Source organism: Mustela nivalis, assembly GCF_964662115.1.
Source record: "Mustela nivalis genome assembly, chromosome: 13".
Taxonomy (NCBI): Eukaryota; Metazoa; Chordata; class Mammalia; order Carnivora; family Mustelidae; genus Mustela; species Mustela nivalis.
In genome coordinates, this window is record NC_139032.1 from 86367982 (window position 1) to 86380868 (window position 12887).

Below are 12887 nucleotides of genomic sequence, written 5' to 3' on the forward strand. Positions count from 1 at the left end.
TCTGGGAGTGCGGGGAAATGGGGAGAGTTTTTCTTCGGTGGGAATAGATGGTAGACAGGTCGTCTGGGTTTCCTTCTCATACTGAGTGATAGGGCCCTCTCCTGTCCGTGCTACGATTTTTCCTCCTTCAAAGGAGGAAGTTCCTCCGCGGCCAGAGAGGTTTGCAGCTTCGGCCCTGCCTGCGCCCGTTCCCGCGGCCGCTGGCGGGTGCCCGCTGCCATGGCGACGCTGCTGCGCTCGGCCCTGCGCCCTCTCCATGCACTCGGCGGCCCCCGGGGACCGGCTGCAGGCAAGTGGCGGAGGTGGGAGGGAGGCCTGGGGTGCCGGGCTCTTCTGACCGCGGCCTTTTCCTCGCCCAGTAGATGTTCCGCTCCGAGGCGTGCGCCATGGCGCCGGCCTGCTCTACCCCGGGCACATCCCCACCTCCCCGCTGCAGAAGGCGCTGCTGGCCGCCGGCTCGGCGGGAATGGCTCTCTATAACCCGTACCGCCACGGTAAGGTCACCCGCGTCCGGCGCTCCCGGGAGAGCAGCGGGGGCTTGGCGCGCGCCCTTGGCCTGGGGAACCTGGGCAGGTGCCCGCCCCTTCCTCTACCCGCCCCCTAGGGGTAACTGGAGAGTAGACTAGGTCTGGGTTCCCAAACCTGGCAGCATCCCATCACTACGCGCAAGGTTCACAAAAAGGCAGATGCCTGAGTCCCACCCTGAGCTCAGTCCGAATCAGCCCGAGCCTGGGGAGGGGAGGGAAGGGCCAGCATTTTTAAAGTTATTTTTTAAAAATAACCACCTACCGGAAGATTCTGCCAACCAGCCACATTGAGAAACCCGTGGATTAAATAGATGATTTACAAAGTTCGTTATAACATGGGGCGCCTGGGTGGCTCAGTTGGTTAAGCAACTGCCTTCGGCTCAGGTCAGGGTCACTGTCCCGGAGTCCCGGGATCGAGTCCCGCATCGGGCTCCCAACTCCATGGGGAGTCTGCTTCTCTCTCTGACCTTCTCGCCTCTCATGCTCTCTCTCAAATAAATAAATAAAATCTTTAAAAAAAAAAAAAAGTTCGTTATAACATACATCAAATTATAACATTCCACTAAATATTCAAGTTTATAAGGTCAGACACCCCGACTGCCCTGTTGCACTGTTCTAAGAAGTATTTTAGGTTGTGCCTGGCACATAGCAGATGCTCAATAAATGTTTGCTGGATGTATGACTGGAACATCTTAGGGTTCTACAGTAGTTTTCTCATCCTCAGGATTCTAAGTCTGGAAAGTATTATTTCTTCTACGAATAGAAATGACAGTGCTAACTGCTCACTGACCCCATATGCCAACTGCTCCCTGAACTAAATGTTTTATTTGCACGAGGTTCTTGATTTTTCACATTAACCCTGTAAGAAGGGCGTTCTCCACATTTCATAAATTAGTACCTAGCTTGGAAATGTGAAGCATTTGGCACAAATTCACTTACACAGGGATTATACCTAAATCCAAACCTAGCATTCTGATTTCAAAGCCTGTGATCAATGGAGGCATGATTCTGTTGTAATAATGGGTGTAAAAGTGACATAAACTCAAGCACTGTCCCAGCCAGCGCCATCTCAGCCTGATAGATTAATAACAGTGATAATGACGATAGGTACATACGTTGAGCCCTTACTGTGTGCCATGGGATTTGCTAAATGTTTAACATGCATCCTTGTAACTAAGAGATAAGTTTTGGTTTATCATGTAGGAGGCTCAGTCCAGGTCTGATACCCAAGATCATATCTTCCATTTGTCCCCATTTCTTCCCTTTTAGACATGGTCGCAGTTCTAGGGGAGACCACAGGACACTGTGCCCTGAAGGTCCTCAGGGACCAGATGAGGAAGGATCCAGAGGGTGCTGAGATCCTGCGGTAGGTCCCAGCTGTACCTGGGGGGTTGGGGACATTCTCTGGGGATCCTGACCTCTCTGGAGTCACACTGTGTACCTCTAGGGAGCTCTTCTTGATGTCCTGGCCATATGCACGTGCTGGGCACTGCCTAGCTCCATGGGTGCCATTCATATATACACTATGATGACCTGTGGGTAGTGCAATGTGGTGGCCTCAGCCCAGATCCCACCGTAGATCCCTCTGCCTTCCCTTAGCTCCCATAACAGGCTAGCTATAACCCCTGCCCCTGCAGTGCCCTTTGTGAGTACCTGGATCACACCTGAGGCTTGCTCCTGAGATTATGCCACTGCAGGCCGGAACCATGACCTTAGCCTGTGGTAGTCTCCTCAGTCCCTGCCATTGTCCTCGCCAGAAGCAGGTGCTGCAATAGGATTTGTGGCCCCTTTGTTGCTCTCTGCCGCTTCGCCTCCCATACCCTTGCTCTCGCTGGACCTCTCACCGGCCTCTGCAGCTGCCCTCCCAGTACCTAAGTCCTGCCTTCTGCCTTACAGGGAGCGTCCCCGGATCTCACTGTCCACCCTTGACCTAGACAAGCTCCGTAGTCTGCCTGAGGGCTCCCTTGGCCAAGAGTATCTCCGTTTCCTGGATGTTAATGTGAGTTTCCAGCTTCTGTGCATTTGGCAATCCCTAGGAAAGGGAGAGAAGGGCATGGGAGTGACATCCTGAGGAAGGAGGAGTCCTGAGTGGCCACCGTGGCCAGGTGTGCTTTTTGTCTCTTGTCCCAAGGCTTTGTTGTCCAAACAATAGTACTGGCCAGTGTCTAATAGCTGCTTACTGGGTGTCAGCTGCCAGGCTCATACCTGATCTTGCTGAACCCTCCCAGCAAGAAGGTTCATGCTTGATCCTCCCTGTTGAGTATGTCCTATTATTATCCCTTTTAGTAGGTGAAGAAATGAGGCTCAGAGCCCTTAAGCAACTTGATGATTCCATACAGCCAGTATGAATTCGTACTCACTTACTGCCTTTTATTTTTTTTAAGATTTTATTTCTAAGTCTATCTCTGTGCCCAGTGTGGGGCTTGAACTCACAGCCCCCAGATCAAAAGTTGCATGCTCCACAGACTAAGCCAGTCAGGCGTCCCCAGATCATGCTTTTATCTGCTTGCTGTATTATCCCTCTGTTTCAGAGACAGTACTTTCCCCAGGGTATGACAGGCTGTGGCAGTCTCTGCCCCAGGCAGGGAGGAGAGAGTCCCAAATCCTGAGGAACTCATCACGCGTTCAGATCTGCCGTGTGCCACCCATCGTTCCAGGAGCTGGGGATAGAATCGTGACCTAGACAAAGTCCTGCTCTCGTGGCACTAATACTCTGGTTTGGGGAGGAAAACAAGTAATAGAAGAAAAAATTTCATATAAAAATTCAGGTCAAGGGGCACCTGGGTGGCTCAGTGGGTTAAGCCTCTGCCTTCGGCTCAGGTCATGATCCCAGGGTCCTGGGATCGAGCCCCACATCGGGCTCTCTGCGCTGCAGGGAGCCTGCTTCCTCCTCTCTCTCTGCCTGCCTCTCTGCCTACTTGTGATCTCTGTCAGATAAATAAAGAAAAAATCTTTAAAAAAAAAAATTCAGGTCAAATATTTATTGACTGCTTGAAATCTAGAACACTGTTCTCAGTAATTGAGGTACAGTGAATGTACTTGGGAGAACGAGAGAGAGCACGAGTTGGGGGGAACGAGAGGGAAAAAGAGAAGCCGAGTCCCCCCTGAGCTGGGAGCCTGACACGGGACTCGGTCCCAGGAACCTGCGATCCTGATCCGAGCCAAAGGCAGATGCTTAACCCAGGCGCCCCAGAAACAGATAATTCTCTGTTTGTAAGGGCTGCCCAGTGCTTTCCGCGATGGTTGGCCACATCCCCGGCCTCTCTCCATGGCTGCAGGTAGCATTCCTACTAAGTCACGATGGCCATGAATCTCTGCAGACATGGCAAATATCCTCCAGGGAGAGGTTAAGAAGCTACTGCTCTAGATTTGTCCTTGAGATAATAATCTGCTCCCCATACTCTCCGACACTTGCTCCTGCCTCATTTCCTACCATCTCCTTGGATTTCATCAGGAAGCAAGTTACTTCATCCGTGGGAAACCCACCAGGGTGGCCGCCTTCTTCTGAAGTCCCCAGAGTCTTTCCTCTTGTTACTGTGGAGGGGATGGGACGGCCAGGGCCTCCCTGGGCGCCCTGCCCAGTCTCAGCACTAGTTGTGATAATAGCCATAGAGATTGTGACACTTGCAGGGCACTGAAACCAGCAGCCCACAGAATGTGAAGGAACACCTTTGTCCCAACAGAGGTTGAGATCAGAGTTCAAGGTAAGGCCACCCTCTCTGAGGCTGTCATTGGTAGGGGGTATGGTCATCTTGTGGCATCAAGATTATGGGCATGGGCTCTGGAGTTAAGAGTAGCCTGCATTAGAACCTACCTCTCTTCTCAGCTTTATGGCCCTGGGCAGATCAGTGGACTTCTTTGAGCTTCCTATTCCTTATCTGAAGGCAGGGGACCTAATGTTTATCTTCCAGGGCGCTTGTGTGGCTTATAATTAATGGATGTTAAGGCTGTTGGCTTTGGAATCCAGTTGACTTTGTTTCAAATCCTGATTCAGCCACTTGCTTAGCTCTGTGATAATGGGCAACTCACTCAACTTCTCTGAACCTCATCTTTCTTATCTTTAACTGAGGATCCTAAAGTGTCTACCCCCAGATGGTTGTGAGGATGCCTTATGATGACATATGTGAAGGACTTCATAGAGTGCTGGCACATAGTAGGTACTCTGTAAATGTCACTGCTGTCACTCTGATCACCCTCAGCTTCACACGGCATGTAGAACTCCCTGGAGAAGAAATTAGGAACCGGGACCCAGTGAGATCACAGACCACAGACGAAGGCACTGAGCCAACAGCCCGAAACCACCAAATCCTTTGGGCTCTGGACAGGCTGACACCATGCTTGGGGACAGGAACACTAGGCTGCTCCCGTTCTGCATGGGTGCTGCTGAGGACTCAGAGAGACAGTGGGCGGGTCACAGAGAGACAGTTGACATCCCTTCCTGGGGTCAGAAAAGTCCCTGGCAGTCTAGCAGTGAACAAAGCAGCCAGCAGCCATGGGCAGCCTCAAGGCCGCTACAGCACTGCTCACAGAAAGCGACCACAAGCCGATAGGTCACTTCCAGTCTGTTGTTAGCCACTTCGGTAAAAGCAAAAAGAAACACGTTAATAGCCCATTTTTTTTTTTAACCCAGCGTACTGACCATACAGTCATTTCAACATGTTATCACTGTTTCTAAATTACTGAGATTTCATTGTTCTCTTCACACCAAGCCTTTGAAACCCGGTGTGCATTTGATGCCTACCATGGCATAGCTAGGTTGAAGCTATCCTATTTCCAGGCTCGGTGGCCACTTGGGGTGAGTGGCTGCCATAGTGGAAAGTCCAGGTCTAGAAGAGGGCCACGTGCACTGCACATCACAAGGCATGGAACACTACATGAGACAGTAATGTGGACCTGAGCAGTCTGAGGGTCACAGACTGCCTCCCTGCAGTAGGGACACTTAAGGCGAGTCAGAAAGAACAGGTGGGAGTGCCTGGGTGGCTCAGTGGGTTAAGCCTCTGCCTTCAGCTCAGGTCATGACCTCAGGGTCCAGGGATCAAGCCCTGCATCGGGCTCTCTGCTCAGCAGGGAGCCTGCTTCCCCCCTCTCTCTGCCTACTTGTGATTTCTCTCTCTCTCTGTCAAATAAGTAAAATCTTTAAGATAAAAAAGAAAAGAAAGGACAGGTAGGCATTGTCAAGGTGAAGCTGTGGCTGGTGGGGGAGAGCACCCTAGGCTGGGAACAGCTCATGGGAAGGATCGGGGCTGGGGCATCCTGCTCGCTCAGTCAGTGGAAAATGTGACTCTTGATCTTGGGGTTATGAGTTCAAGCCCCCCCCTTGGGTATAGAGATTACTTAAAAAAATTAGGGACACCTTGGTGGCACAGTCATTTAAGTGTCTGACCTTGGTTTTGGCTCAGGTTGTGATCTCAGGGTCCTGGGATCGAGCCCTGCGTTGGGCTCCACACTCAGCACAGAGTCTACTTGGGATTCTCCCTCTCCCTCTCTCTCCCTGTGTGTGCACCCGCCATCTCTCTCTCTCTCTCTCTCAAATATATAAATAAATTTTATTTATTTGGGTGAGGGAGCAGCAGACTCCCCACTGAGCAGGGAACCCGTGTAGGACTCGATCCCAGTTCCCCAGAATTATGACCTGAGCCCAAGGCAGATGCTCAACCGACTGAGCCACCCAGGCACTGCCCACCTCCCCCACTTAAATCTTTAAAAAAGAAAGTATCGGGCACTTGGGTGGCTCAGTGGGTTAAGCTGCTGCCTTCAGCTCAGGTCATGATCTCGGGATCCTGGGATCGAGTCCCGCATTGGGCTCTCTGCTCAGCAGGGAGTCTGCTACTCTCTCTCTCTCTCTCTCTCTCTGCCTGCCTCTCTATCTACTTGTGATCCCTCTCTATCAAATACATAAATAAAATCTTAAAAAAAAAAAAAAAGAAAGTATCAGGGGCCTTGGAAAGTTCTTAATTCCTTTTTCTCCCCATTTTATTTTTACTTGTGGTTAAAAAAAAGACACAATAATGGTGTAAGGTAACGTAATACAAGAGTTGTCATCTCAGGGGGGCCTGGCTGGCCCAGTCAGACGAATGTGTGACTCTTGATCTCAGGGTTGTGAGTTCTAGCCCCATGCTGGGGGTAGAGTTTACCTTAAAAAAAAAAGAGTTGTCATCTTAACCATCTCCAGCGGACAGTTCAGTAGTGTTAAATATATTCACATTGCTGTGAAACCAACCTCCGGAGCTTTTCCGTCTTGTAAAACCGAAACCTTATCCCCTTAAGCCCCCATTGCTTCCCCCTACTGCCTGGAGCTGTTTTGCCATAAATTCCAACAGGCTTGGACATTATGTGTGTCAGGGTAGGCCATGGGGGTGTCTGCCACTATGTTCCCTACCTGAGGACTCATCCCCTCTTGGCCTGTGTGGGCAGAAACCATCCATGGTATGGGCTGGGTAGGAGTGGTTTACAGTCAAGGAGAGGCTGGCTAGTTTGGGCTTGGGAACAGTTGGGAGGAGATCTAGGGGAGGTTCACGGTTGTCAGAGGGTCTCCCCAGATACCCGAGCACCCACCCGATTCGTGGACGATGAGGAGCTGGCCTATGTGATCCAGCGGTACCGGGAGACCCACGACATGCTCCACACCCTGCTGGGGATGCCCACCAACATCCTGGGTGAGTGGTGACCCCTGGCGGCCCTGGGGCCGGGGGGTGGGGGACAGGGTGCTAGCCAGCCTGTCGCCCTGGGTCTGACACCCACCGGTCAGCCGGCTCAGTGCCTCATTCTCCGCTTTCTGAACATCTTGGTAGCATCTGTGCCATGCGTCCCCCTCTGTTCCACTGCCTCTGTGGTTCCTGAGCCGATGCAGCATCCAAGCATCGGGCTCCCTGCTCTCAAACCTGCCACACCTCCTACGGCCTATAGGAACCACCCTGGACTTCTCAGCCTGGCTTTTGGAGTCTTCAGCGCTCTGAGCCCAAGCTTCCTTCCCAGCCCTTATCTCCTGCTCTTCCTTGGACCCTCTCCTTCACCCAAAGCCCAGCAGGGGCCAGGCCTGGGCACAAGAGAGAGCAAAGAGGAGCAGATGCTTTGCTCCGTCCTTGCGGGAGCACCATGGCCTCTCCTCACCCCGACCCCATCCCTCGCCCTGCCCCCAGGGGAGATCGTGGTGAAGTGGTTTGAGGCTGTCCAGACCGGCCTGCCCATGTGCATCCTGGGTGCCCTCTTTGGACCGATCCGACTCAGTGCCCAGTAAGTGCTCAGGTGGCGAGGGGTTGAGGAGCCGGGCTCCAGGAAATGGGACAAGCATGCAGCCTTCCCGAGCAGCCCCGGTGGTTCTCCAGAAAGCCAGGGTAGAAAGACCGGGGCAGGAGGGAACAGCTGGCCTGGCGCAGGGTCTCCAGGGCAATGAGGGAAGCCTCGATGTTTCACAGGACTCTAGGGTCTCCTGGGCCAGGCCTCAGTGTCCGGTCAGAACATGGAATGGGGGAGGGGGTGGCAAATCCAGTGTTAGTTCCTGGAGTTAGGTAGCCCTTGTTTAAATCTGGGCTTTGGCATATTCAAAATGTGTGATTTGGGGCACAAGATTTTACCTGAGTTTCTGTTTCCTCATTTGCTGCTGGGGATAATAACTACCTTCCTTTTAAGGTGTTTTTTTTTTTTTTTTTAAGATTTTATTTATTTATTTGACACAGAGAGATCACAAGTAGGCAGAGAGGCAGGCAGAGAGAGAGAGGAGGAAGCAGGCTCCCTGCTGAGCAGAGAGCCTGATGCGGGGCTCGATCCCAGGACCCTGAGATCATGACCTGAGCCGAAGGCAGCGGCTTAACCCACTGAGCCACCCAGGCACCCTTAAGGTGTTTTTGAAGGCAGAAAATGCACATCAACTTCTGGGCGTACAGCACACCCGGCCCTGTGGACCTTATGTCTTTTTTCCTCTGCTGCCCCACAGGAGCCTGAGAGTGCTGGTGTCAGAGCTCATCCCATGGGCGGTTCAGAATGGGCGCAGAGCCCCATGTGTCCTCAACCTGTACTACGAGCAGCGCTGGGAGCAGCCCCTGAGGGCTCTACGGGAGGAGCTGGGCATCACAGACCCCCCCAGTGTGCATGTCAGGGGCCTGGCCTAGGCCCTGAGCTGCCGCCCACACTCCCCCCTTCCCTGGGGGCAGAGGACTGCTTGGCCATTACCTTTGTACTTTTCCTTTGAACACTGATCCTTGGACATCCTTTGTCATAATTTGTCATAACCACTGATGAGTGGCTTCGAGGACCACCCAGGAGGGAGGAGGCAGAGCAGCAGGGCTCCCAGGAGAGCCAGGAGCTGCCCAAAGAGCACCAGGTGTGAGCGAGAATCCGTCATCCAGCCTGGTGCTGGGGTGTTTCAGGTCCACTGCTCCTGTTCTGGACCTGTCCTTGCCAACTAGGGTTTTCTCGGCGCCAGGCTGGGTATCCTCCAGGAGGAAGGGCTCTACCAGTTCCAAAGACCTGAGGAGGGCAGGTCTCCACTGTCTGAATAAAGTCTGCTATCAGACCAAGTGTCCGCTTCTTCTGCCTTTGCCCCATGCTGCCCATGGTTCTTCGAGCCCCGGGGCACACATCCCCTCCAGCCTGAGCTTCAGCAATGTGTCCTCTTTCCTTTGGTCTGAAGTCAGCCAGACTGGGATTCCGATTCCTAATTCCTCCATCATTTTCCAGCAGAGGGACTTAGGGCAAGTTTGTTCCCTTTCCCTCAGCCCATTTCATCATCAGTAAAAGGGGACGAGAACCAACACCCACTTCCTAGCATTCCTGTGAGGATTTTGGAAGGGCTTCAGAGAAAGGGCCCTCCCAGGCAGAAAGCGATTATCGAAACTGTGTTCATAAGTCAGGAGGCAGCTTTGAGGCTGGTTCATTCTGGAGTGGCACCTGGGCATTTTCTCTGAGGCAGGGCCAAGGAGTGGGGACAGGCAGGGTAAAAGGATCATGGCAGGAGCAGCTAGCCCTGTCTGGAGATTTGCAACCAGACACAGTCTCAGGATGGCAGAGCCTTTAGAGTTTTGGAGGGCCAGCTCCCCACTGTATGGATAGGACAACTAAGGCCTAGAGATAAGCAAGGAATTGCCTGAACTAGCTAGAACACAGGCCACAAGACTTCCTGGTTGGGCTTCCTCTGCCTCAGTTTCCCTATTCATAATAGGGGCTACGGTTTTATAGCTCTACTATGTGCCTAAGCAATTGAGATACATTATTGCATCGATGCCTCCAACAACCCAAAGAGATGTATTATTACTTGTGAGGCAATAGGAGCAGAGCTGGGACTAGAACCAGGGACTGTCTGAGACCTGCCCCACACTGGCAGCCCAGTGCCTCACCCTACCTTGTGCCAACCACATCCCAACTGGGGCTCCCAGTGGCGGAGTAGGGAGGCTGGACGCCTACCTCGGATCCAGAGCTTTTTCAAGAGGGAAGCCTTGTCCTGAGCTCTTTGAATTTCTGCAGAAAAAGGAGGAATGAGCTTCCCAGACCTAATCCATCTTTGCACTATGGACCACCTTTCCAGATCTGTCCTGTTTCCACAGCTTTCCAGAGTCCAGGCACCCCTACCCTCATGTCAGTAAAAGTCAACCGTGCCAGATGCAGGAGCATGCCTTCTCTGCCCAGCTGGGGACCCAGGGCCCACCCTGAGACTTTACAGCATTGGCGAGATGGACACTGGGCATCATGGTTAGCTGGAAATGGAGTCTGGTCTCCAGATCTTAAGGTGGCATTTTTTTAAAAGATTTTATTTATTTATTTGACAGAGGGAGATCACAAGTAGGCAGAGAGAGAGGGAGGGAAGCAGGCCCCCTGCCGAGCAGAGAGCCGGATGTTGGGACTCAATACCAGGATCATGACCTGAGCCGAAGGCAGAGGCTTAACCCACCGAGCCACCCAGGCGCCCCTTAAGGTGGCATTTTTGCCACAGACTCATGACTGGCAAAAAGTTCTACTGGCAGTAGCTACCGCTTCCTTACCTCTTATCATAGCCCATAAGTCTCTGCCAATTTCTACCTAGAAACTTCCATTCTTCATCTTCATAAACTATATTGGCCTTCTTCCTATCTTTGGGAATAGCGTTCTGTCCCCTGGTCATCACACAGCCAACGACCTCATTCACAGTTGTGCTCAAACGTCACCTCCTGGGAGAGGCCTTCCCTGGCCAGTCACTTGAAGAAGTGCCCTGCCCCTTGCTGCACACATATGTCACCTCATTTTCTCTCTGGCACTTACCACTCTGAAATGATCTTTATTCATTTATTCCTGAGTTCTGTGTCAGCCCCAGGAGGGCAGGGAACCTGGTTCTTTCCGCTCACTGCTGGGAATAGTGCTTGGCCCACAGTAGGGGCTCACTGCTTCTTTAGTTGAAAGAGTGGACGCTGATCCCGGAGCAGAGAACCCCACAAGAACCTCACTTCACGGTAAAGACCATGGGTCTCAGGTTTGGGATGTGGCCTCTCAAGTCACACAGCTGGGTTGTGGTGGAGCTTGTCTTGAGTCCTCTCCTGGTAGCTCAGAGAAAGCTCCCTTTCCCTCTGCCTGATAATAACCACTGGTAGCTGGCTTCTGGCCTGGCCCTGCCCCTGGCCAGCACTGCACCCTTGCGGTGGTCCTTTCCCCCTTTGAGCCCCTGGCTCCCCACCTGAAACGCGGGGAGAGTATATACCTATCCCACAGCAGGGCCATTATGTGTGTGCAGTGACTGACCACATAGTACATGTTCAGGAAGTAGAAGCTGTCATTTGCCCGGAAGTTCCTTCAAGGCCTCTGAAGTCACCATGTACTCAGTGAAGCCAGAGGTGTTTGTTTTGCATATACCCAGAGTGCGAGGACTTCTGTAGTTCAGAGGTCCCAGTGCCAAGCGTGACCATGGATCTACAGGGTAAGCATCCACTGCGTGCCAGGGGCCAAACCACTTCTGTCCCCTAGGGAACTCAAGCACCTTCAAGTGAGTCTGAATGGTGTTCTCTCATCTGGCAAGTCTAGAGGTTCGAGTGCTGGTGTTGATTCTCCAATGCAGGGCAGATGGGGGTCATGTGAGTGGAAGGGAGCCCCCAGTGAGGTCAGGCTAAGCTCAGCCTGTCCCACAGACAATAGCACCCAACACCTGGCCTTCTCAGGAACCCTCAGTGGCTCTTCACTGCCTGGCATGCAAAGGCCTTTCCAGTTTCCCACCACACGGCCCTCCCTTGTCCATGTGTCCTGCTGCACAACGCCCCTAGTTTCCGGTTATTTCACAAATACCACCTGAGTGTCAGCCAAACGTGAGGGGTCCCGTGGTGATGGAGACAGCGGCATGCCTGCCCTCTTGGAGTCGAGCAGTTACAACAGCCAACAGCCTTCGACGCCCCCGCCCTGTGCCGAGAGCCTGCCACGCACCATCTCATTGAGTCCATACCCAGCGCGAGGAGGCAGGAACCATGATGACTGTATTCCCATTCTGTAATGAGGATACTGAGGGGGTACCTGGCTGGCTCAGTCTGTAGAGCATGGGACTCTTGGTCTTGGGGTTGTGAGTTCAAACCCCATACCGGGTGTAGAGATTGCTTAAAAATAAAATCTTTTTTTTTTTTTTTTTTTAAGATTTATTTATTTATTTATTTGACAGACAGAGATCACAGATAGGCAGAGAGGCAAGCAGAGAGAGAGGGAGGTAGGCGCCCCGCCGAGCAGAGAGCCCAATGCGGGGCTTGATCCCAGGACTCTGGGATCATGACCTGAGCCAAAGGCAGAGGCTTAACCCATTGAGCCACCCAGGTGCCCCTAAAAATAAAATCTTAACACACACATACAAAAAAAAATGAGGACACCGATCCTCCACAAGGAGAGGTGATTTGCCCAGTGCCTCAGGTGCACCTAGGAGTGAAACCCAGATGTACCTGACTGGGAAGGCAAAGAAGACAAGTCATAATAGTGTGCAGTGGGTGTTGACAGAAGTACAGTGGGCACTTGCTGAGGGGCAACCTATTTAGTGATCTAACCTCCACTTGCCTCTCTCTGCGTCCATCTAGATTGTAAGCAATTTGAAGACAGACTGTTCTGTTACTTCTGTGTCACATCTCCCCCTCAGGCCAAGTCCGGGGGCTGGGTGGAGTACTGCTTTGGCCTCACCATTGTGACCAAGCTGCGGGGGAGAAGAGCAGCAGGGCTGCCCACGAGCACCATCACACATGACCTCAGCAGACAATGTGGAAATGATCATGTTTGTTATATCCATGGATCCTGGCCTGGATCAAGTCAGAGCCTTCAAGCCTGTCATTCATTCAACAAATATTTATCAAGCTAAGCCCTGCGGACATAATCAGAGATAATCTTCATGCCTAGATTTTGAATGTGCTTTGCGGTCAGTACGCTTGTAAACTA

The 12887-nt window shown here is 52.3% G+C and overlaps 1 protein-coding gene across 2 annotated transcripts; it reads left to right on the forward strand.

Annotated features, from left to right (window-relative positions):
* The first annotated feature begins 154 nt into the window (after positions 1-154).
* On the forward strand, positions 155-9039 carry COQ4 (coenzyme Q4). 2 transcript variants are annotated; one of them, XM_082695782.1, is made up of 7 exons: positions 155-289; positions 363-494; positions 1797-1893; positions 2424-2526; positions 7054-7183; positions 7319-7760; positions 8461-9039. In XM_082695782.1, exons 1-7 carry the CDS (start codon positions 220-222, stop codon positions 8633-8635), a joined length of 1149 nt encoding a protein of 382 aa, XP_082551908.1. In that variant the 5' UTR covers positions 155-219; the 3' UTR covers positions 8636-9039. The 2 variants fall into 2 exon arrangements, with proteins under 2 accessions (XP_082551908.1, XP_082551909.1); XM_082695783.1 differs by having other exon boundaries at positions 7667-7760.
* The last annotated feature ends 3848 nt before the right edge of the window (positions 9040-12887 follow it).

Coding starts and splice junctions, on each gene's coding strand:
- COQ4 (XM_082695782.1), top strand. CDS start 220: ATGGCGACGCTGCTGCGCTCGGCCCTGCGCCCTCTCCATGCACTCGGC. Junction 290..362: donor CCCCCGGGGACCGGCTGCAG/GCAAGTGGCGGA, acceptor CTCGCCCAGTAG/ATGTTCCGCTCCGAGGCGTG. Junction 2,527..7,053: donor TCCGTTTCCTGGATGTTAAT/GTGAGTTTCCAG, acceptor CACGGTTGTCAG/AGGGTCTCCCCAGATACCCG.